This window comes from Leptonychotes weddellii, chromosome 11 (assembly GCF_054177405.1).
Source record: "Leptonychotes weddellii isolate Sample4059 chromosome 11, ASM5417740v2, whole genome shotgun sequence".
In the NCBI taxonomy this organism is placed as follows: domain Eukaryota; kingdom Metazoa; phylum Chordata; class Mammalia; order Carnivora; family Phocidae; genus Leptonychotes; species Leptonychotes weddellii.
This window is the reverse complement of record NC_138379.1, coordinates 32,992,779-33,015,710: the sequence shown is the minus strand read 5'-3', so window position 1 is coordinate 33,015,710 and position 22,932 is coordinate 32,992,779. Positions and strand designations below refer to the sequence as shown.

At 43.3% G+C, this 22,932-nt stretch overlaps 1 protein-coding gene across 2 annotated transcripts in view; it reads left to right on the top strand.

The window, feature by feature from the left end:
- Positions 1–22,932, top strand: part of NELL1 (neural EGFL like 1) — a 794,543-nt gene that overhangs the window by 70,291 nt on the left and 701,320 nt on the right. For both annotated transcript variants that reach the window (XM_081798460.1, XM_081798459.1), the window contains exon 3: positions 5,446–5,596. In XM_081798460.1, the coding sequence (XP_081654586.1) occupies positions 5,446–5,596 (151 nt within the window). The remainder of the gene's footprint in view (positions 1–5,445; positions 5,597–22,932) is intronic.

The following is a 22,932-nucleotide window of genomic DNA, read 5'->3' as shown; positions in this document are numbered from 1 at the left end:
TGTAAACATGTTGTAATTACTGAGCTGTCCCCCAGATTCTCCATCAGTCAAGGCTGAGGTGGGCTGCCCGGGTGTGTGTTTTGTCCCATTTCTGGCTGCTGCTGTTCTTGCGTCCTCTACTCGCTGATCGGTGGGGAGTTTCCTCTGATATTAGGTAGAGTAGCTTCTGTCCTGTTGACCTTCTAGCAAGAGAGAAGCTTGCAGAGAAAGAAAAATGCCAAGATGATGGAAAACACATGGGTGTTCACATCTGCACAGCAATCCTGCAACGAGTGCCCCCCTGCCTGGTAAATGCTTATTCATCTTTTTTTTTTTGCCTCTGGCTCAAAGCTCTGTCTTCCACTGTGTCCTTCCCAGCCTCCACTGGCCCCCTCCTTCGTTTGTGCATTGCCTTACTCTACCTGTCGTCCCCAGGTGATAGCCTTGCTTCTGCAGCTATGCTCAAAGGCAGGAACTGTATTTCTGCTGGTTTCCCTGGTGCCCAGCAAGCACAGTGCCTGGCGCAGAGGAAACACAGGTATGTTGGACAATGAAAATCCTCACCCTGTCATCAGGCAAAAGGGAAATGAAGCTGCTTCTGTAACAGGCAGAGAAGAGTGTGTGAATATCCTCATTTAATTTCTTCAATCTCCTCCCTTCACCCAATACTTCTTTTTTCTTTTTTTGAAACTGATGCTTAATCATCATGTTAGCATTTTTAGTCTTTAAAAATGACTAGGTAGAGCCATTTTGTCCTAGGAAAGAAAAAGCACTTAACCCTTCCTGCTGATTTAGCACTTCTTAACTAGATCACGTAAAACTTCTAGATGTTTGAAAGGACGACTTTTTTTTTAAATGTGAAATGTTCTCTGTAAGTGGTGGTGGTTGTGTGGGCAATTACCTTGATGGAACGGTAGCCTCCAAGTAATGCTCCCAGAGGTCACAAAACCACTTCACCCACCAAATTCAGATGCTTGAAGCATGCAGTGTATTAAATAAATCTAAAATGTCCAGGAGAAAGCAGGGGAAAGAAATGGAATAGGATAGGGTCCATGCTAGGGGAAGGATGGGCCACCCTACCAGACTCTTGGGTTTTGCATTGTTCATGTGTTCAGTCTTTGCCCTGCCAACTTCTCTGCTGATGCGGAGGTTACGTGGACTAGAGCAGAGGTTCTAGAAAGGTGGGGTTCAGTGGATGGGAGGTGCCTGGTGCCAGTGTCTTTCCACCCTTGGAGAAGGCAAGTACTCTTGGTCCCAGATGCAGGTACTAGTCTGTTGAGTAGTGATGGGTTTGATTAGCATTTCTCAGGCAGAGTACACGTGGGGCCAGAATGGGAATGGAATGAATGTCAAAGATAGGTATCTGATTTAGGGATGACATAGCTCTCATTTTGAAGGTGCTGTGATTTGCTTATGACTTGGTTCTCCCACCCCATTCTATTCATGGTAACATGTTTATTCAGTCCTTTTTAATTGTGTTCAACATGCTTAGGTTTCATTTATTTGATCTATGTTGAACACGTTTTACAGGTTTCTAACTTGCTGTCTATATTTAACACTTCCTGTGAGCTTTATTCATCCCATTTGTTTTTCTCGTTCTTTCTAACAGAATTGAATATTCTCCAATAATACAGAACGCACATTATAATGGTTGCATAGTACAGTACGATAGTTACTATAGATTCTCATTAATTGGCTTTCATTGGTTACTCATTTAACTCCAGTAAAAAACAAAAAAAAAAAGGTTACTGCAAAGTAGGTGACCTATCACTGGTTCCAGTAAATGACAACTTTACATTTATGTTGATTTGGAAAAATCAGCAGAGGAGAAGAATTGTAGAATCTAGGTGTCCCATATGTAGAAAACACCTTCAGTCCTGTCCTTTGCTGGGTGGCTAGGAGCAGGGTAAGGTGATGAACAGAAATGAACTATTGAGTCCTGGAAAGAACTTGAACTCCATGATCTCCAATCAATTCCATTTTCAGATATGGAGTGTGAGGCTTACAGAAGCAAAGGGTCATATCCAAGGTCACACATCTAGTTCTCTGCAAACCTTGGTAGTCTTCAGTCCCTTGAAACCTGGTCCAGTGTTCTTGCCTCTGTGTTGTTAAGTGAAATTACTTTCTGGTGTTCTTTTGGCAGCTGAATTATGGTAAGCATTTACTTGAAAGAGCTTTTCTGAAAATGAGAATGCACATAAAGTCTCCATGTATGAAAATAGATATTTTTTACATTTCACTCTGGTGAGTGCTAATGGGGTCTCTCTATTTCAATGTGCCAGTCATTTACAAAGAGAAACAAAAAGCCAGCAGAGGAAATGCTCAGTTTTGTAGGGGGTTGGGTGAGTAGCAGTGTGGTTGTATTGGATTAGATTGTTAGATGTGGTGTCCTATAAATAGGAGGGACTGAATTGGTCCTGAACATGCTTTTCTTTAAACTTATAACCACTGACACTTGACACCTACCATTTATCTTCTTTTCCAAAAGGTATCCTATTCTTTTCTGACTGTAATATTTGTGGCTCTTTGAATTAACAATACACACGATAAAAATGCAAATAAAATCAGAAGTCTTTATTGGATGCCTGTTTTATGCCAGGCACTGAGAACTTTGGCTATAACAATGACTGAATAAATTTGCCTGCCCTCGTGGAGCTTCTAGTCTAGAAGGGAGAGAAAGGAAATACAGTAAAAAAAATATAACAAACATGAAATAAGAGCATAAGTCATTCAAAGAAAGATTACAATAATTAAGTGGTATGGAGAAAATAACCAGGGTAGTGTGTTCAGTATTACTGGGGAGCCTGCTTTGGAGGGAAGGACCAGGAGGTTGCATTTGCAGTTAGAGCTGAAGGAGGCAGGCTTGGGAAGAGTGGGGAAGGGCTCTGTGGGTAAAGGGAAGAGTAGTACAAAAACCCTGAGGCAGGATTGGGCTTGGGTGTGAATGAAGAGGATGAAAGTGGGCGGGAGACATAGGCAAGTCAGTTGGTGTGTGACCTTGCAGGCCATGCTCAAAAGCCTGGATTTTTATCCTGGGAGAACTGGGAAGCCATGGAGGGTTTTTAGCAAGAGAATGTAAAGGATGCTGATTTAGGCATTAAGATGAGCTCTTGGGCTGCTGTGGAGAATGGAGAAGGCAAGGCAATATGGAAGCGGGGAGACCAGTTAGGCTGTTGGAGGTGCCCCAGTAAGAGATGATGGCAGCTTGCAGAGGAGTTTGAGTGGAGTTGGGGGGGGGGAAGTGGACAGATTCCAGCCCTGCGAGTCCTCATGATTTGCTCTTGGATTGGATCTTGGAGGGTAGAAGAAAAGGAAGATTCAAGGACAAGTTCTGGTCTTTTCAGCTTAAACTGGGTGGTTCCATTTACTAAACTGGGAACTCCAGGAGAAAATAGAGGGCTGGGGTGGGGGGAGAACAAGAGCTCTGTCCTGGGCATATACAATCTGAAATGCTTATTAAACCTTCCATGTGGAGATATTAAGGATATTGAATGTGTCTGTTGGTTAAGGGAGAGATTGGGGTGGTACATATACACTTGAGTGACATTGGCCATGGAGCTGGAACGATGTCCAAGAGAACGGAGTGAGGTGAGGACACTTATCATTGATGTGCCTGCTGGAGGAAAGAGCTATGAATATCATGGCTGACTGATCATTGTCCCCTTTGCACTGGGCTCCAGCATCAGAACCTCTGATGAGCTGTCTGGGCCAACACTGCCAATCAGTTAATTCCTAATAGATGAATAAAGAAGGAAACCGCAAAAAGGGAGAAAGTAAACATGTAAGTTAATCCCAAGAGCTGCGTGTGCGTGTGTTCCTGGCACTAAATTCTAGGTGGAATTTATTAGGACTTGTACCCAGCAGTATAAAAATGTTAACAAACATTTGCTAATCATCTCTAGTTTACAAAATGATTACTTCATACATTTAATGGATCATGAATATTATCATGCAAAGTCATTGGGATTTTGTAGGAGGTGTAGAAGCATTCCCTAAGTGGCTCTTATCTCCGCCCTTGACAAAAGCTAAAAGCCTGCCACTTAACAGTAGAGTAGTGTAGGCCTTTCTTTGGGTAGAAAAGCAAATGTCCTAGGTGGGTTTTATGTGGGTAGGGTCCTCCGCCTGGGTTAGGTGCCTCCAAGATAGAGGACCAGCCTTGCTTCCTGCCTTCCACAGCCTAGACTTCTACAGCTGGAAGATTGTGGTGGTCTTTGCTGTGCTGCAAACTTCAAAGAGCAACTCGTAGAATTACACAAGGATGGAGAGGCCTGAGAAATCGCCTAGTTCACCTATCCTCCCCTATCCCCTGCTTCATTTTGTAGATGAGAAGACCGAGGCCCAAGGTCAAGAACTTGATTTTTTTTTTTTTTCCTTCCTGTTAGAAGCCACTCTTTAGGATGAGGTTCTTCAAGGTCCATGTAGTCTGTGATGTTGCTTGGGCCACAGACCTTTTGAAGGTCTTGGTTATTTCTCCAGGAGTCTGAAAAACCAAGTAGTTCTACAGAGGATGGACGGGGTTAGGGCACGAGAGGAGGAACGAAACATACCTTTGGTATTCATTTGTCATCCTCTGAATAGTTTCTTTTAATTCTGCTCTGTTGGTAGTCCATTTCTGACTTGAGGAAGTGAGGTGTACAATAACGAGAACACCTAGTTTATCACGATTGGGGGGTGAGGAGAGGGTCGGAGTATGAAATGATGAAGGTCTCATTTTGCAGAACTTGGAGAAAGAGATTCCTGGCCAGGAGCAGAATTAGCTGGACTCATGCGCCTCGAGGCCTATTGAATTGGCCTCCACTTTAATAGGTCATGAGCAGAGTCATCCACTCCATGTTTACAGAGAAGTTCCAGGCATCCTTATGGATCATGCACATGTCTTGTATTCTTTACGCAAAAGTGGAATTGTCTGGCATTATTAACACTAGTAAATCTCTGCTGGGTACAAAGCAAAGACAAGTTTCCCTCTACGCATCGTGAAGAGAAAGAGACCGAGTCCATGGGGAGAAGTGTAACTGGAGCCTGCTGAGTGGCATTTGGGTCCTGCTGTAAACACGGGATTCTCTGAATTCAGGATCCATTTATCTGATTGTCTCACTTTTTTACAGCAACTTAATCTGTTTGTAGTCGGCCACATTGCTCAGTGTCCCATCAAAATTTCTGTCAGAAAGTCACTGGCTGGCCAATTATGAATTTGTCAAAATGACAAGTGGGTACAGTGACAGAGGTGGCATTTCCGGGTTTTGTGTTGAATGAATGCTGCCTGATGGAGGGGTCGGAGGTGCCTGAAAAGATAAAGTATTGGCAAGGTGCAGGGGCGGGGTGGAATGAAAAAGGCAACCTGGATCCTCTGGACATTTCTAACTGTATATCTTTTCTCTTTCTTACTTTCCCTCTCCTTCCTTCCGTCTTCTTTTCCTCCTCCTCATTCTCTGTCCCCTTCTGTTTCTGCGTTTCCTTGACTCCTAGATTCAGAAAGGGAGATCCATGCAGCCCCTCATGTGAGTGAGAAATTAATCCAGCTGTTTCGGAATAAGAGTGACTTCACCTTTTTGGCCACTGTACAGCAAAAGCCATCGACTTCAGGAGTGATCCTCTCCATTCGAGAGCTGGAACACAGGTAAGCTGTACTTTTGAAAGTCTACTTAGAATTAATGGACTACACAAAGTGCCTTGGAATTGAGAGGTTGTATCTCTGAGAGCATGTAGCTAGCTGAAGCCTTGTTGCTGTTGAACACATTGATGAATGTTCCTTGCATTAAGAACTTACTTTGGGCAAAGTGGCTTTCTTGTTGACTCTCCAAGGACCACTCCTAAGTGTCTTTCTTGCCTATCTTCTGTCTTCTGGCAGGCTTGGCTCCTATGAAACCATATCCTCTGTCATATTGGCTTGAGGTCCTCAAGCAAAGTTAGACTTAATTTTTACTCTATGCAGGAACTGTGCTGGGCACTGGGAATACTAAGGTGAAAATATAAAATTTCTGTTGTAAGGATCTCATAAGGCAGTAGGGAAGATGGACAGATGTCACAAAGTATTGTAGATGCAATGCTAGAAATGTGTGTTTAAGGAATAAAGGTAATAATAGTCCATTCTGAAGGATCGTGGTAAGCTAAGGAAGGCTTCAGAAAGGATTGTGGTTGTATAAAGGAAAGTGAGTATTCATTCGACAGGCTGAATGAGCAGTAGGGGTGGAACGAAGGGCATTCCAGAAATCACTTGCTATGATTTTTGGGAAGGGAAAGGTGGGTGGGATCAGTGGTTGGCATGTTGTGTGTGGGGAGGGGCTGAGGAGTTTAGGGTGAGCAGGAAGGAGTACTACTACAGAGGTAGGTGCCTCTGTAGCCCCTATAGAGAGAACAGAAGTGTCTGGGAGTTCACGGATCCCCCAGGCAGCCTGTCGCCCGTGATTGACAATGTGAGAGTTGGGAAGCCTAGTTCCTTTGCCCTGGGGGCCTTAAGGCCAGACCAGCTCTGCAGCTTGATTAATTCTCCAGTGCTACCTGGGATTAGGCTGAGGCTTCCATGTCCTTCCCCACCCTCTCCCCCCACCCCCAGCACTTCCTTAGGAAATCACTTACTCTCAAATTCACATGTCTGTGTCTGCTTCTGGGGAACCTGAATTCAGATAACCCTTCCTTTATCTATTTAGGTGGACCTATCTAAAAGCAGAACTCTGTGAAGGCAGTTCGGTACACTAGGTCAGTGGTTAGGGAAGATCATATACAGAGTGGCAACTCTGGAAGGCCCAGAATTCTGGCAGGTCAGGAAGTCCTTTTGACATGCTAAACAGGAAGAGCAGTGTGGACAGGACAAATGCGGGAAAATGCAATTTTGGGGGGTGGAGTGGAGAGGTGCAGAGAACAGACTAATGTGGCTGGAGCAGAGGATCTCCATGGGCCTTTTTAGCAGAAGCGAGGATCCAAAGTTCTCTTTTCAATGCTTAAATTTGATCTCTGCCTCAAAGGGATGCGATGGATCCTGATCCTTCTGTAGGGTTGTTGTCAGCATACTTGGCTGTTTCTGGGTCAGCCCAGAGAAAGCAAGGTGGCATGTGCTGGGGAGCAGATAAAGATTAGAGGCCAAGTGTTCTGTAGACTCAGAGAAGGAGTCCTTGTTACTCCAAGGTGGAGGTGTCCAGCCAGTCTCCACTTCACAGACCTGGAAGGGTGATGTGCTTGCGCCCCCCCCCGGGGCAACATGACGCGGTTGGGTGTGAGGGCCACCTCAGTAGGAGGGCCATACGAGTGTCCAAGAATGGAACATAGAGGATCTTTAATCTCCATGAAACCAGAGGGGGTAACTTCCCAAGGTGAGTGAGAAGCCAGTGGAATGGCACCTGTCGGAGTAGAGAGAGCAGAGACTGAGAGCTGGCCTGAGGGAGGCTGGAGTTCTAGGTCTTGCTCTGCTGCGCTGCTGAAGGTCTCAGAACTCCCCTTCCTTGTGATGAAGGGAGGTGGCCATCTACTTTGCAGGGTTGCTGTGAGGGTGGAAGAGGATTGGGCCTGGGAAGTAGACGGCCCTTAAATTACACATTACTTCTTGTCTAAGCATGTATCTTAAAGCTACTACCTGGGTTTTTCTTTTGGATGTTTTTTTTTTTATTTAATGGTAAAACCTAACTCCTTTTAGGAAAGGTTTAAAAAGCAACTTGTATTGCCACATGGTCCTGTAATGCCACCTCTCTTTCCTCACAGGTTTCTTTTCTTTTTTTAAAGATTTTATTTTATTTATTTGACAGAGAGACAGCTAGAGAGGGAACACAAGCAGGTGGAGTGGGAAAGGGAGAAGCAGGCTCCTGGCCGAGCAGGGAGCCCGATGCGGGGCTTGATTCCAGGACCCTGGAATCATGACCTGAGCCAAAGGCAGACACTTAACGACTGAGCCACCCAGGCACCCCTCCTCACAGGTTTCTAATAGAACCTGAGGATCCTTGAATGGAGAATCATCTGAGCATTTTTCATTGTAGTAGAAAAACCTCAGTCTTGATTCAAAAATAATAAAAGAAATGGAAAATTCCCCTCCCCCTTGGAATTCTATGGTGCCTTCCTCTATGCTTGTTTGGTCTGATCAAGGCTAGGTATAAAGAATTGAATCTGTCATGCACTGGCTATGGGTCATAAAGAAGACCTGGTTTCCACACTTAAGCAGATGTTCACCTAGTTAAGGAGACCTGGTATGTAAGAGGGATAGATGATCGTGTATTTTTAGGAATTCGGCTATTATAAGCCAGCAGTGTTCCCATCTGTAATAGCGAATCTTCAGTCACTCTTCAGATTTATTTATCAGGACGACCATGTCGAGAGCAGCAAATTGTCTTGAAGACATTGGTCATGGACCTCCAACCAGATGACTCTTGATTCAGTAGTGGAGGATTTAGGGACTGGCTAGGTTAGATAAAGAAATTGGAATCTGTCAGGGATCTGACAGCCTGACTGGAAGGTGAGACTCCCCAGTTCTTTTCATGGTTCTTTCCTATGTGATCCTCATTGTATCACTCATGATCCAGATGAATTAAATATATATCTGCCACAGTTGGGATATAGTGGGCACTTAGGTTTCCAGATAATTTAAAAAATTTTTACATTTCACTACTTTTTAGTATATTCAGAGTTGTGCATTCAACACAATCCTTCACAAATTTCCTTTACCTCCAGGAGAAATCCCATGCCCTGAAGGTGTCCCTCAACTGTCTCCCCATAGCACCCCAACCTTAGGCAACCACTCATGTATTTTCTGGCTCTATGGATTTGCCGATTTCGGACATTTCCTATAAATGGAATCATATAATGTGTTTGTGACTGGCTTTCATTTAGACTGTGGTTTAAATGAAAGGGTTTATTTTCAGGGTTCTTTCGTGGTGATCGTGTGTCAGTGGTGCATTTTTAAATTGCAGAATATTGCCTTGTTTGGACAAACCATGTTTTATTGATCAGTTGGACACTGAATTTTTTTTTCCAGTTTTTGGCAGTTAGGAATAATGCTGCTATGAAATTTCATGTAGTTTCTGTGTAGACCTATATTTGTATTCTCTTGGGGATATAACTAGGAGTAGAATGGCTAGATCGAGTGGTGTCTCTGTGTTTGTTGAATTGCCAGGATGTTTTCCAAAGTACCCGTACCTTTTCTGCATTCCTGCCAGCAGTATGTGAGAGTTGCAGTTTTTTCACAGCTTTGTTAATTACGTAACTATCTTTCTCTTTGATACAGCCATTCTGATAAACGTGAAGTGACCCCTCATTGTTGCATTTCCTGATGGCCAGTGATGTTGAGTATCTTCATGTTGTGTTGCCTGCTTACACATCCTCTTTGGAGAAAGGGCTATTCAGATCATTGGCCCATTTTTTAAGTTGGGTTGTGTTAAGATTTTGTGATAGTTCTTTACAGTCACAAGTCCCATATCAGATAGGATTTATGTTTTTTCAACTTGCAGATTGTCTTCATGTAAAACCCTAAGTTCTTGAATTAGATGTCCAGTGTGCCTATTTTTTTCTTCATTGCTGGTGCTTTTGTTCTAAGAAATCATTGCTTGACTGGAGGCTATTAAGACTTCTGGGATTTATTTAAAAAGTTTTATAGGCTTAGCTCTTTAAGTCTTTGATATCTTTAAGTTTTTTTCTATATGGTGTGGAGTGTAGTGATTCAATTTCATCTTTTTGCATATGGATAACCAGTTGTCCCATCACCTTTTGTGGAGTCCTTTTTTCCCCAGTGGATTATCTTGGCTCCCTTGTCAAAGATCAATCGACTGTAAGTGGACAGATTTATTTCTGGACTCTGAATTCTAGGCCATTGACCTCTGTCCTTATGCTAGTGCTGTTTTAATGATTTTAGTTTTCTAGTAAGTTTTGAAGTTGAAGTGTGAGCCCTCTGACTTTGTTTTTCAAGGTTGTTTTGGTTATTCCAGTCCTCTTGAATTTCCATGAGTTTTAGGACCAGCTTTCTAATAGTCTGCAAAGATGTCAGCTGGATTTTTTCAAAGGGATGATGTTGAATCTGTAGATTTATTTAGGGAGTATTGTCATCTTGGCAGTATTATCCATGGACATGGAGTTTCTTTCCATTTTAGGTCTTTAATTTTAAACATTGTTTTATAGTTTCAGAGTACAGGTTTTGCATGATTTGTTTTTTAAATTATAGTGGCATCAAAAATGATAAAGGGCATTATTTTCATAATCTGATTTTGTTTGCTCATTGCTACTTTATAGAAATGCACTTGATGTTTGTATGTTGAACCTCGTCTCCTGCAGACTTGCTGACCTCATTAGATTAGTTTTTTAGTGGATTTCTCTCAATACGTACAAGATCTTGTTACTTGCAAATAGGACAGAAATAAAATTATCTCTACATGGTTACCTTATTTTCTTGCCTAACCGGCGTGGCTAGAACTTCCAGTACAGTGTTGAAGAGAACTGGTGAGAACAGGTAGTCTTGTTCCTGCTCGGAAGAAGGATTGCTCTGTTTTTCACCATGGAGTGTGAGGTTAGCTTGTATTGGATGCTCTTAGCCAGGTGCAAGTTCCTTTCCATTCCTGGTTTGCGGGGTGAGTGGGTGAGTGAGTGGGTGGGTGAGTGGGTGAGTGGGTGGGTGTGTTTCTTTTTATCATGAAAGGGTATTTTTTTTCTCCCCCCACCCCCCACCACCCCAAGTGCTATTTCTGCATCTGTGGAGATGATCATGCTTTTATTGTTATTGATGTAGTGTATTATACTAATTGAATTCTGGATGTTCTACCAAGCTTGCATTTCTGGGATAAATCCCACTTAGTTATGTTGTATAATCCTTTTTATATATTCCTGGACTTGATAGTATATTATTAAGAACTCTTACATCAATATTCACAAGAGCTACTAGTCTATAGTTGATGCCTTTTGTCTGGCTTAGGTATCTGACTTTTAAGCTATGTGGAGTAGCATGTCTCCTCCTCCCCCCTCCCCGCCCCCGCCAAGCCAACATTTGCTGATTGTATACTATGTACCAGGCATTTGAGTTGTATATTCTTTTTTTTTCTTTAATCCTCCTTGATTGAAGGATACAATTTTGTAATTTGAAAATGTTTCTATTTTTATCAGCTATTCCGTTTTTGTCCTCCACTGTCTAGAATCTCTGTAATAGGAATAAAAAACAGATTAAAGGTCCTTACAAAAGACAGGAAGGGGCGCCTGGGTGGCTCAGTTGGTTAAGCGACTGCCTTCGGCTCAGGTCATGATCCTGGAGTCCCGGGATCGAGTCCTGCGTCGGGCTCCCTGCTCGGCAGGGAGTCTGCTTCTCCCTCTCCCACTCCCCATTTGTGTTCCCTCTCTCGCTGTGTCTTTCTCTGTCAAATAAATAAAATCTTTAAAAAAAAAAAAAAAAAAGACAGGAAGACTGCAGACAATCTGGTCTTTAATGTGTTTCTAAATCTGTTTATGTCTGGTTGTTTCTGATCTTCCAATCTATCTTACATATAAATATATATGTATATATGTTGTCCTCATGTGAAGGAAATTTAGCTTTATTTCTGATACACTGAAAGACTTTAAAAAAAAATGAATAGTAGTTTTTTTTTTTTTTTAAGATTTTATTTATTTGACAGAGACCCATCGAGAGAGGGAACACAAGTAGGGGAGTGGGAGAGGGGGAGAAGCAGACTTCCCTCCAAGCAGGGAGCCCAATGCGGGGCTCGATCCCAGGACCCTGGGATCGTGACCTGAGCCGAAGGCAGACGCCCAACGACTGAGCCATCTAGGTGCCCCGAATAATAGTTACATTTTATTAAATTTCTTTTCTGGGTATCTTTTTGAGATAATAGATGAAAGGGGAAAAACATGCAATTAACATAACCACATTAGAGTCCATTATGTTGAACTCTTCCTGGGGAAAATCCTTAAATATTCTTACTAATGTTGTATTTAGGAGTATTGCAACGATATTAAAAATGATAGCAATACTAATAGTAGTAACTAGTTTTACTTTAAGCACTGATATAAGGCACTGTCCCAACGCTTGACACTAAACTCATTACACACTTAACTCATTAACAAGTGAGATAGATTTTTCTGTGTGAGCTAATTCGAGGCTTTTTGAATTACTCTCTGGACTTTAAATATGTAGGTAATACCTCTTCCATAAATGTTTCTGGTAGAATCAGCCTGAAAACGATTATGAGCTGATACTTGTTTTGGGGGAGGCTGAGAAATCTTTCCCTACTAAAATGTTCATTTTCCAGCTCTTATGGTATTCTAGGTAATTTTAAACTCTTTGCCAACTTATGTTTTATCCGAATCATTTCACTCAGCCCTGTTTTCTGGGGACAGAGAGTTGGACATTCTCTTATTTCTTTTTGTATTTGTGGTTATATCTTTAATTTGTAATGTGAAATATTATGTATTTCCTTCTTGGCCAGGCTTATCATGGGATTGTTCTTAGTTTTATTGGTCAAATCTGTTTCTCCTTTTAAATTCATTGATTTCTACTTTTTACCTCCTTTTTGATCACTTTGTGTATTTTTAGTAGCTTCCTGGATGTTTTCAGTATTTAGCAAAAATCACTGAAGGCTTCATATTTTCTTGTATTGTTTCAAATGCAGCCCACTGCCATTGCTATAATTCTGTACTTTTCTGCAGTTGTTAATTTTAGCTTGACTTCCTCTTTGATTCAAGTTGGGATGTTTAAGTATTTAATCACTTTGAAAATTTTAATGTGTGACTTCTGGTTTTATTGAAGAAAAATAAGTGTTGTGAGACAGATTCTTGAAATTGCTGAATTTTTTTTTTTCTGGTGACCCTGTACATGTTAAATATTGGTGGCACATTTAAATGGACGGGTAGCTCTTGTGTGTATGTAGATAAATACAGCTACAACTTCATATGTAACACTTTCCAGTTGTATTACTCAATTTCTAGGTGTACTTATTTTCTACTTGAACTTTGTGACCGGAGAGGTTGACGCCTAACTTCGAGGATTAGAATTTTGTCCTATTCTCCCAGGGTAGGTTAAAGGGTCAGGTCTGGAAAGGTCATGCCTGACGTGTACCACACTTCATTGGCCAGGACTGGGACATTGGGTTTGGCATTGTGCCAAAGATGCGAGAACACGGGCACTGGAATAACTAGACAGCCTTGGTCTTGATTGTTTGGCATGTTTCCAACTTAGTCTGTGCCCAGATTAGGAAAGTAGCCTAGCTGAGAGACTGTATCACAGTTTTCTTTTTTCTTTACCATGTAGTACTCTTACAGACATAGTACGTACTTAATACATCTGGAATGTATCAAAGATTCATTTTCTCTGTCCCTGGTCAGGGGTGCTCAGGGATTTCATGGCCAGTTTCAAAGGTTCACATGGAATCTATTGTCCCGGTTGCAGAGACTGCTTGGGGTATACTGCATCTTGTCCAGGACCGTGAAAAGGGCGAAGGTGGTGGTATCTGGAGACTGAAATGAATACGACCTTGGGATTTTTGTGAGGATTAGAGGAATTTGTAAAACCCCTAGCCTAGTTCTTGGTACCTAAATAGAAGGAGTGGAATTTTGATACTGAGGGGAAAACAGGATGCTGAGGAGAGGCCAGATAAGTATATAGCTGCTTTTCTTTAGTTCAGTGGTTAAAGGAAAATGATATCTATCACCCAGACTCTTCTGGTAGAGTTCAATTTCCAGTCAAAAGTCCCCTTTGCTGATGAAGCACAATGGGGGAACAGCATACTCGATCTGAACACTCTCCCCAGCCATCATGTGCTCCATGGGAAGTAATCATCCAATTGCCTTTTCCAAAGCTGTGGGCCAGAAAAACTGCATATACTGTTCTGGGATCAGTTTCCAATTTCTACTAGACTTCTGGCTACTCTCAGGCAAGGCCATTATTGAATTAATGGTGGAAGAGTTCTTTTAGTGGCTGAATTCTTTCTTAGCCAAAGGCAGGCATCTCTCTCACCTGGTGGGGATCCAGCAGCCAGAGGTGGATCATTGGGGAGGTTGTGATGCCTTTAAACCAGGAGTGAACTTCTTGGCCCAGCAATATGTGGAAACTCCCTAGGTAACTGAGCCAGTTGAGTTCCCACGAAGATCTTAAGTGAGTAGATGAAATGAAATGGAAAACTCAAGTATAAGGAGGATTGAAAATGTACCTGCAGGTAGCATTTGAAGTATAATCTTATGTAATGGGCACTCTGTTATTCTAGATTTGTAATTTAATAGGAGTTGTGTTGTTTTGTGTTTTACCGTACCAAGAGAGCACATTGGAAGAGCGACAACGATTAATCTGTCTTACTGAACTCTTAACATCATTGCAGATTTAAAGTTTATTTTTCCTGATTCATGTGTGTTAATACAGAGCTTTGCTAAAATGGAAAGCTTGATTAACATAGATTAAATTTAATTGAAAGTTCTGACAGTGTATGCAAATCTGTAAGATTTAATGGTAAATCTTCTGTTTTTCAATTTTATTCCTAAATTACAGAAAATTTAAGCATCATTAGGAAGCTGAAAGCAAGGGGTCTAAGAAAAAGCTTTCTGTGGAAGAGTTCTAGGAGAAGATGGAGGACATTTCTGGTTTCCTAAGGAAGCCTCTCCCCCCTCGTAAAATGAAACTTTGTATTTCAAAAGATACTCTTTTAATTTCCAGAGCTCTTTCCACTTTGATGCCAGATACAGCCAGGAATTGAACCAGGACCAACCATTCCCAGATGTGTGAGCTTTAGGAATTTGCCTCAGTGTCCTTTCATGTAAAGTGAAGGTATCTGTTAACATGTCATGGAATCCTTGAGAAGGACCAACAGGAGCACTTGAGTGAATGGTTCCTCCTATGTCTCCTGTCAAGACCCTCAACAAATGTCATTCCTCTTCCTCTCATGGCTGCTTTTCACATTTACTAGTTCTTCCCCAGATACTTCAGAAGGGAAAAGGGTAGGTATTGGGACCTTCTCACCATTTAAAATAGTGATTAGGTTTTCACATCAAGAGATTGTTGTAATCTAAAATAATGGGTTGTCCTAACAGAATACATTCTGTAATTTCTAAGCAGGCTTACCTTAATTATGAATGATTTGAACCAATATTTATTTTGTACTTGCAGGTAATTGAATAGCAGAATGGAAGATAGGAGGTGGGGGAGGAAATTCTAAGCGTGTTACATTGTTTGGTGAAGCCAGCCCAAGAGAACGTTCTCCTGGGGCAATTAAAAGTACACTTTCAGGGGTACCTGGGTGGCTCAATTGGTTACGTGTCAGACTCTTGGTTTTGTGGTTGGTTTTGTGGGTTCAGGTCAAGATCTCAGGCTCTGTGCTCAGCGTGGAGTTTGCTTAAGATTCCCTTTCTCTAGGACCCTCCCCCCGGCTTGCTCACTTGTTTGCTCGTGTTATCCTTCTAAAATCTTAACAACAACAACAAAATGCATTTCTAGTAATCGAACTTTTTACATAAACTTGGATGTTTAATCCTTTCCTCCAAGAAGATACAGTATAAAGTGTATTTAAAAAGTAGATGTTTTCAGTTATTATGTGGCTTCCATTTGGGAAGGAAGGGAACAACATTCAACTTGGAATCTTGCCCTAATGCACCTCTAGCCATGCTGCTTTTGAATTGAAGTATTGCGGACAGGTCTCCATATTCCAAACCAAAATGTTAGAGGCTTTGGATTTAAAACTATGTTCAGGTTAGACTGTAAGCTCCCCTTTAAACATTTAGGTAATATTAATGAAAGCACACCAAATGCTGTGTGTGGTGCTACATGCTGGCACAGTGCTGAAGATCATGAAACACGAGAATGTGTGACTAATGCTCTGATGGGAGGAATCCGGGAGCACAGTGTAGGGGACCTTGCCTTGCCCTTCCCAAAGGGCTTGGAAAGTCTGTTCACTGAGAGTTTGGCTTAATGGGCAAAATAGAATAACTAGAAATCTATCAGAAGATAAGTGGGAGAGGGTTCTGGATGTGGCATGAGTGAGTTGAGAAAGGGCAAGAGATGAGAGCTCACGATGCCTTACAATGGAAGGAAAACACATTGTTAATGGAGGGTGGGGGGAGCATAGGTAGGGGAAGTCAGGCAAGGGGAAGATGGTGAATGGCTCTGTAGGCAGTTGAAAGGATTTGGCTTTAAGCAACTGGGAGCCGTGGAAGTGATTGACTTGCTGCTGTGGCATGACTTGTTTTTGGGAGGATCACACTGGCTGCTTAGTGGAAAATGGTACGGATGCAGCAAAGTTGGAGACAGGAGGCCAGTAGGAGGTTGCTGCAGCTGTGAAGAGCCTCGGTTGTAGCTAAGAATGGGTCCTAGACAAGACCAGATAATGGTGTTGCAGATGGAAGGAAGTTAAGAGATAATTAAGAGAAAGTGAACTGGGAGTCGTTCAATGTAAGATGGTGGGGGTCAGACAGGGAGGAGTCCAGGGTGATGTCGTTGGTTCTAGCTCAGGCTACTGGGAGTACTTTGTCCTAAGCAGGAAGGGCTGGGGGAGGGGTGCATGTCTATTTTTATCCCTGTATTCACGTCCCATAACAAATGGGATCACTTGCTTCGGAATGGAGGTGGCTTCTTGGAGGAAAGAGCTGAAAGCTAAAAATGTCCATCTAGAGATTCTCCCCAATGCCAGTAGACAAGAAGCCTGGAATCTGGGTTTATCTTTTTTACTTTTACACCAAGCAGAGTATAGACACAGCTTTAAGGGAAAGTTTCAAGGCTGCAGTGTACATTAGCAAGTAGTAATTTGCAGACAAATGAAAATGAATGGAAGGGTCTCATGTCAAGGAAATAAGGTTTTTCAGGAACACGCTAATTAAGTAAAATTTAAATCTTCGTCAGAAGAAATGAAGCTGTTCAGATGACCTTTGACCTTAATTGAAGACCAGAAGTATCCTAGCAATAGAGTATAATGTTTTGGGCAAATTGCTCATGCTTGTATATATGCATATTAGATTTTGGATTGCCTGGTGTCTGAGAAATGGAAAAACAGCAAATGTAGCCATTAACCTTTACTTTTTTTAGTTAAAAGTCACAATTTCATTAATATTCATGCATAAAATCACTTAAGTTCAGTGGAATTCTAGAGAACTGAAATGGTCGTCTTTGACTTTCCTTGGAATTAGTAGTTGTGAAACACTTGAACGTCTGGGTAAAAGGTATTCATTGATTTGGTTCTGTGGAGAGAAATGTGGACAGCTAAGCCTTGTCCCTGATGGAAGATTTAACCCTCTGGCTTGCTGAGTTCTGGGTAGAAGGCACTCCAGACTGCGAATTGAGGAGGGTGGTGCAATGGCAGAATTGCTGGGCCTGCAGTCAGAAGACATGGGCTCAGGGCTCTGCTCTGTCCGTGAAAACCCAAGAGCCCTTGATCTAGGCCTCTCCCTGTACCACCTCTTACTTGTCAAATTGGAAATCATTACTCCTCAATAACTAACCTGTGTTATATATTAATCTGTAGGCAGGAGCATTGGATTCTGCAGTGGTGAAGAGGACATGCAAGTGACTGGTCTTCAGGGAGCTTGCCTTCTAGTGGGGCAAGTCAGATAAATGTGGACAAAAATGAAACCTAATGACAAATGCCAAGGAGGAAGATAGAACAGAGGGGGGAGACGAGGGACAGGTCAGTGGAGAAGAGAGGATGCCCAAGAGGGCTCCATGAGGATGGGATACTTAAACTGAACCTAAAGAAAGAGCCAACTATGAGGCAATCAGAAAGATGAGTGTCCCAGGTAGTGGAGACTCGAAGTACAGTGGTCCTGCAGCAAGATCCAGCCTGCAGTGCTCAAGGGATAGACTGAGGGCTGGTGTGTATGGAACTTTGTCGGCGGAGGGTGAGGAAAAGGAGTGGTTCTGGACGAGGAAAGGCTAGCAGTAATGGCTGTCTTGACAATTTTAGGAGGAGAGTGCTTCATAAATGACCAGGTGTGCTATTGTACAGGCCATATAATTTCAGGTCCCAAATTCCTTAGCACCAGCCATATGCCGAGAAAATTTACCCATTCATAAGCACTGTTCCTTGGAAATCAAAATAACTTCCAATAATTTGAAACTACAATCACATAATTTTGTAGAATAAATGAACTCAACTAGGGTGCTTTGTTTAGATCTGCCCCTTCACTGACCGAATTGGTTGCCAGTAGTCCTAGCCTGGTAGGACAGAATTGACAGTTGACCACCTGAAGCATTATCGGGTCATCCGGAGACAACCAGAACAAGGTTATTCCAGCCAATGATGGTCTTTCCTGAGAGTAGGGTCTCCTCCCAGGAAGACAGTGGTGACACAGAGATGGGGGGAGGCATGTGGGAGGAGGACGTTCTTATGGGGGGTGTGCAGCCCACAGGGCAGAAACTGCAAGGAGTTCCAGCGGTGACATTGGCAACTCCCGATGAGAGGTAGCCTTGCAGGATTAGAGCATGGACTTCCATCTTCTACGATAAAGGTCACACAGCAGGTCTATAGTTGGCTTGCCCAAATGCTTCATTTGCCTCCTGTTAAATTGACCCTTATGGTATTCTTCCTCTATAAATGTTTTAACAACTCTGAATTAGTGGCTGACACTTAAAAATTGGGTTATTTGGCCTGAAAATGTGAGCTTTCTGGCTTCTCATGGAAAAATGGTACCTGTCTTCTTGAGGTTGCCAGTCCTTAGCTGTCCTGATGGTTTCCCCGGGACTGTGAGGCCACATGCTGGTTGCAGCTGTTTTTTAAATGTAAGTGGAAGAAAAAAAGTTCTTGTACCCTGTTTTAATTAAAAGGCAAGAATTGCTTATTTCAAGGAAATGACTTGATTCTCAGCCCACTTCAGTCCCGTGAGATCCCTGCCTGGCCCTTGTAGGCTCCCCTCTGTAGGGGTTAGGATGCCAGTGAGGTGTTCCAAGTGTGGTTGAGGGCCCTGCTGAGATATGGGGGCTTTAGTGCTAGGGGTCATCGGTGGCTCTGCAGAGGATGCCTTTACTGTGCTGGCATCTTTGTTGCTAGACGAGGCGGCCAGTTCAGGACTCGTGGTTTCCAATTGGTACTCTTTAAATTGACGAAGGAAGAAAGAACTATGAGGGCAGCCAGTGGGAACTAGCGGAGAGCTCCATGGGTTCCATGCACTACACCTTCCAAGTAGGATTTATTCCTGAAGCTGCCTTCGATTGCGTTCCACAAATGACCTCAGAGACCTTGCATTTTTCCAGTGGCCGTGGTCCCCACATTTTTCTCGGGTCCAATTTGGGAACTTCACAGTCTGATAAGGCATTTCTGGCTGACTTTGGGGGTAACTTTTAGTTTGGAAGATAGGGTTTAGTTCCTGAAATGATGGAATCCTTGGCAAGTGTTCATGATCAACTGGACAGGACAAGAAATTGCCTTTGATCACTGTCCTTGAAAACCTGGGCTGCGTAGTTCTTGTTGGTTCAGAATTGGCTTTGTAAAAACAGATCTGCACGCGTTGAAATGGGACTGTGAAAATCACCCATGCTGGGCCATTTCTTTCCTTTCATTCTGTCCTGATTCAATTCCAGGTACTTGGCTCTCCTCTTGAGGAATATGCAATGACTTCTCTCTGGATACTGTATGTTCAGTGCCTTGAGTTCCCTTGATTCAAATGAACAAGAGGAAGGAATGCTCTGTAGCGGTTTCCAGCATTCCTCCTTGGAAAAAGCGCGCATGAGTTCTTTTGGTGCTTTTGGACTTTTGTCTTAGAGAATTTTGGGCTAGAAACTGTTGGACTGACCACCCTTCCTGCTGACTGCCTTCAGACTGAATTTCCACTTCTCTTGAGACCTAGTGAAAGGGGAAAAACTGATACCTAAAATGTGTCACATGTTCGACCTTCAATATCTCCTTTTGTCTCCATCACCACCAAGACGTGTTTTCATTTTGGAGTTCAGGAAACTGCTGTCCAGAGAGGTTGAGTAACTTGTCCAGTGTTTTGCAGACAGGAAGTAGTATAACCAGAAAAAAAGTCCAAGCGTGAGAATTTGAAATAAGACCCAGACGGTCCTTAAGGATTTTGACCCACTGTGTTTTAAATGTAATTTTTCATCTCTTACCTCTGGTACTGCTTCATGGGAGTAATTAGTTATGCTGAGTCAGATGTGTTGAGCTTGTAATTCCAGCCTGACTCAGGGCACACATCACTGACTAGCGTGAGACTTCTCCCAAATACACTCCAGGGACCACTGGCCTGCAAGATCGTCTTGTAAAACCAAAGGTATGAGATTAAGTAAACTTGGGAAAGAGGACACTCCATCTCTTGCTTGGAGAATCATAATAGTAGCATTTTCAAGGCTCTTTAAAGTCCTGTTATAAGGTACTAGGGACTCTCTTAAGCACTTCAAATGTATCTTTGAATCTTGACAAAATGATAAAATAGGTGCTGTTATCACTTCATGGATGAGATTGTTGGTTGCTTTGTCAAGGGTCACCCAGGTGGTAAAATGATGGAACTGGGAGTCACACCCAGGTCTCTAGTTCCTCAGCACATTTTCCTAACCAGTGTATTGTATTGGTTCCTTAAGCTTGGTTAAGGAACTGCCGCCTTTCCTCAACTTTATCCTGGAATGCTTTGGGGGAGTATTCAGTATCATTTGACTGAACTAGCATTCTAACACTAGGAAATACTGTGAGTACAGCATTGATTCGAGGCAACCATGGGCTGTCTGTACAGAACAAAGCAGTTGGATGGCCTTGGAGAGTGTTAGAACCCTGAACATAGTGGAATAGGTCAGGGTGTCCGAACTGGCAGGTAGAGGCCAAGAGAGGCCTGATGTGACTGAAGCCAGGTAAGGTGTCTCATTAGTCATTGGTGCTCATTCTGCCTCCCAGTGGCTGGCAGTGAGAGGGGGGCTGAACGTTAGTGTTGCAATGCTCTGAAGGTGTTCAGTGCCCAGCCAGTCTTGGTTGGGCCACGGAGGGCAGTGCCTGGGGCGTGATCCACCTGCCAAGTTTAAGCGGCAGGAAGAGAGGGGCATTGTCTGCTTATACAGTGTCAGATGAGACTCCGTGATTCTTCGTTTCAGAGGAGGGTAAGATAAATCACTCTTGAGCTGTCTAGGTCGCGAGAAACACCACACACAGGCTTTATTGATATCAAATTATCCTCCTTGAAGCCACTGTGGATCCCAGAAATCAGAAATGAGTGGATTGTCTGGAAAAATTCAGACACTTTAAACTTGGGGAAAGCCATGAGAATTGATAGGAATCTTTCCCCACTTCCTTGAGCAAAGGCTCTAAAATACGGCAAGTATAGCAACTATAGGGGTTCAAGATCACATTTCATCTTGTGGAGTACCCGGGGGATTCTAAGAGTTATGTACGATGGCTGGATGGTACCTCAAGGATGAAGAGCTAATTTACCTGATCCCTTGAGCTCCTTACAGGAAGACTGTTCAGGAAGCTCTGTGCTGAGTATGACTGAGGGTGAGATGAGCTGCTCAGTCTAACCTGTAGTAGCAATGGAAATTGAACCCCACAACAGTATCAAATGCTGTGTTGACGGGCCAAGAATTTTGAGCAGGCTTTTTCGGTAGTGACTCTTGCTGTTCGGGTTTTGGGAGAGGAGAATAATTGCTTATTTCTAAGCCTGGAGAACAGTGGTGTTTCTGAATAAAGCCTGATGTACAGTAGCCATGAGTACATGCAGAACTTAGGAGGCTGATCCTTTCCTGAGAAGGATGGGTGGACGATGGCCAGTGCTGTGTGCCCAAGTATGCCCGTGGCCAGTTCAGGGTCTCTTCTGCGCTCTTCCCTCTCTGAAGAGTTATTAAATGTCTTTTATAAACCTGGTGCTGTGTCAGTTGCTGGGGGGACCCATCAACAATTACAGCACCTGTGTTGCTCCTTTCCTCTGCACCCTTTTGTGGCTTCAGGATAAGATCCAAAGTGTTGACCATGGCTGTAAGTCTGTGTGTGCCCTGTCCCCTGCCTGCCCCTCTGCTCTCCTTTCCTGCCCCTCCTACGTGGTCACTCAGCCACAATAGTCTCCCTGAGGTTTCACAAACCTATCCAGCTCCTTCTTGCCTTTGTCCCAAGGCTTTTGTGCCTCATTCCCTTGTCCAAGAATATCCTTCTTCTGCAGGCTTCACTCCTCACTTCATTCACATGTCCTTTCCTGTGTTGGTATCTTGTATCAGAAGCCGCCTCTGATGGCCCTAACTAAAACGGCCCCTCACCCGCCCTGCTCTATCCCCGCCACCCTGCTGTATGTTTTTATAGACTATTATCTTCTTAGGCAGTGTTTACTTCTTTCCCCCACACCCCCTCCCCCCACCGCTTGCCACCCCCTCCTCCCATCTGTTAGATAAGCAGCTCAGGTGCAGAAACTTCAGTTGTTTTGTTCGTTACTACATCAAGCACCTTGAACGATGCCTGGCACCAACTAAGGTTTATTGAATGAATAGGGTGGGGTGAGTCCTGTGGTAACACTGATAGGAACACTAACTCTTCTAGGGAGAAGTCAAGGGAAGCTTTATAGAGAAGGAGGCATTTGACCTGGGACTGGAAGAAGGAATTTGCAGGGCTGAGGATGTGTGGGTTGGGGAGGGCAGCATGAACGGTATTTCTGGTCCTGATGGAAAAGGCATGGTGTCTTACTCCCACTCTGCTCTCCCCTCTGGCTGCCTATAGCCTACGCATGACTAGTATCCTGGCTCAGTTTACCCTTGAGTGTCTCGTCCTCACGTTCCCATACCACAGTAAGATGTGTCAAGTGCCTGATTGAGCTTTAGTATGATTGTGATGAGGTTGAGGAAGGGGTGTATGTATTCATTCTTCTGCAGTGAGTATTAGCAGCTTCTAACCAGCTCCTTATAAGAAGTACACAGGGGTTGAGGGGCGCCTGGGTGGCTCAGTCGTTAAGCTTCTGCCTTGGGCTCAGGTCATGATCTCAGGGTCCTGGGATCGAGCCCCGCATCGGGCTCCCCGCTCGGCGGGAAGCCTGCTTCTCCCTCTCCCACTCCCCCTGCTTGTGTTCCCTCTCTCGCTGTGTCTCTCTCTGTCAAATAAATAAATAAAATCTTAAAAAAAAAAAAAA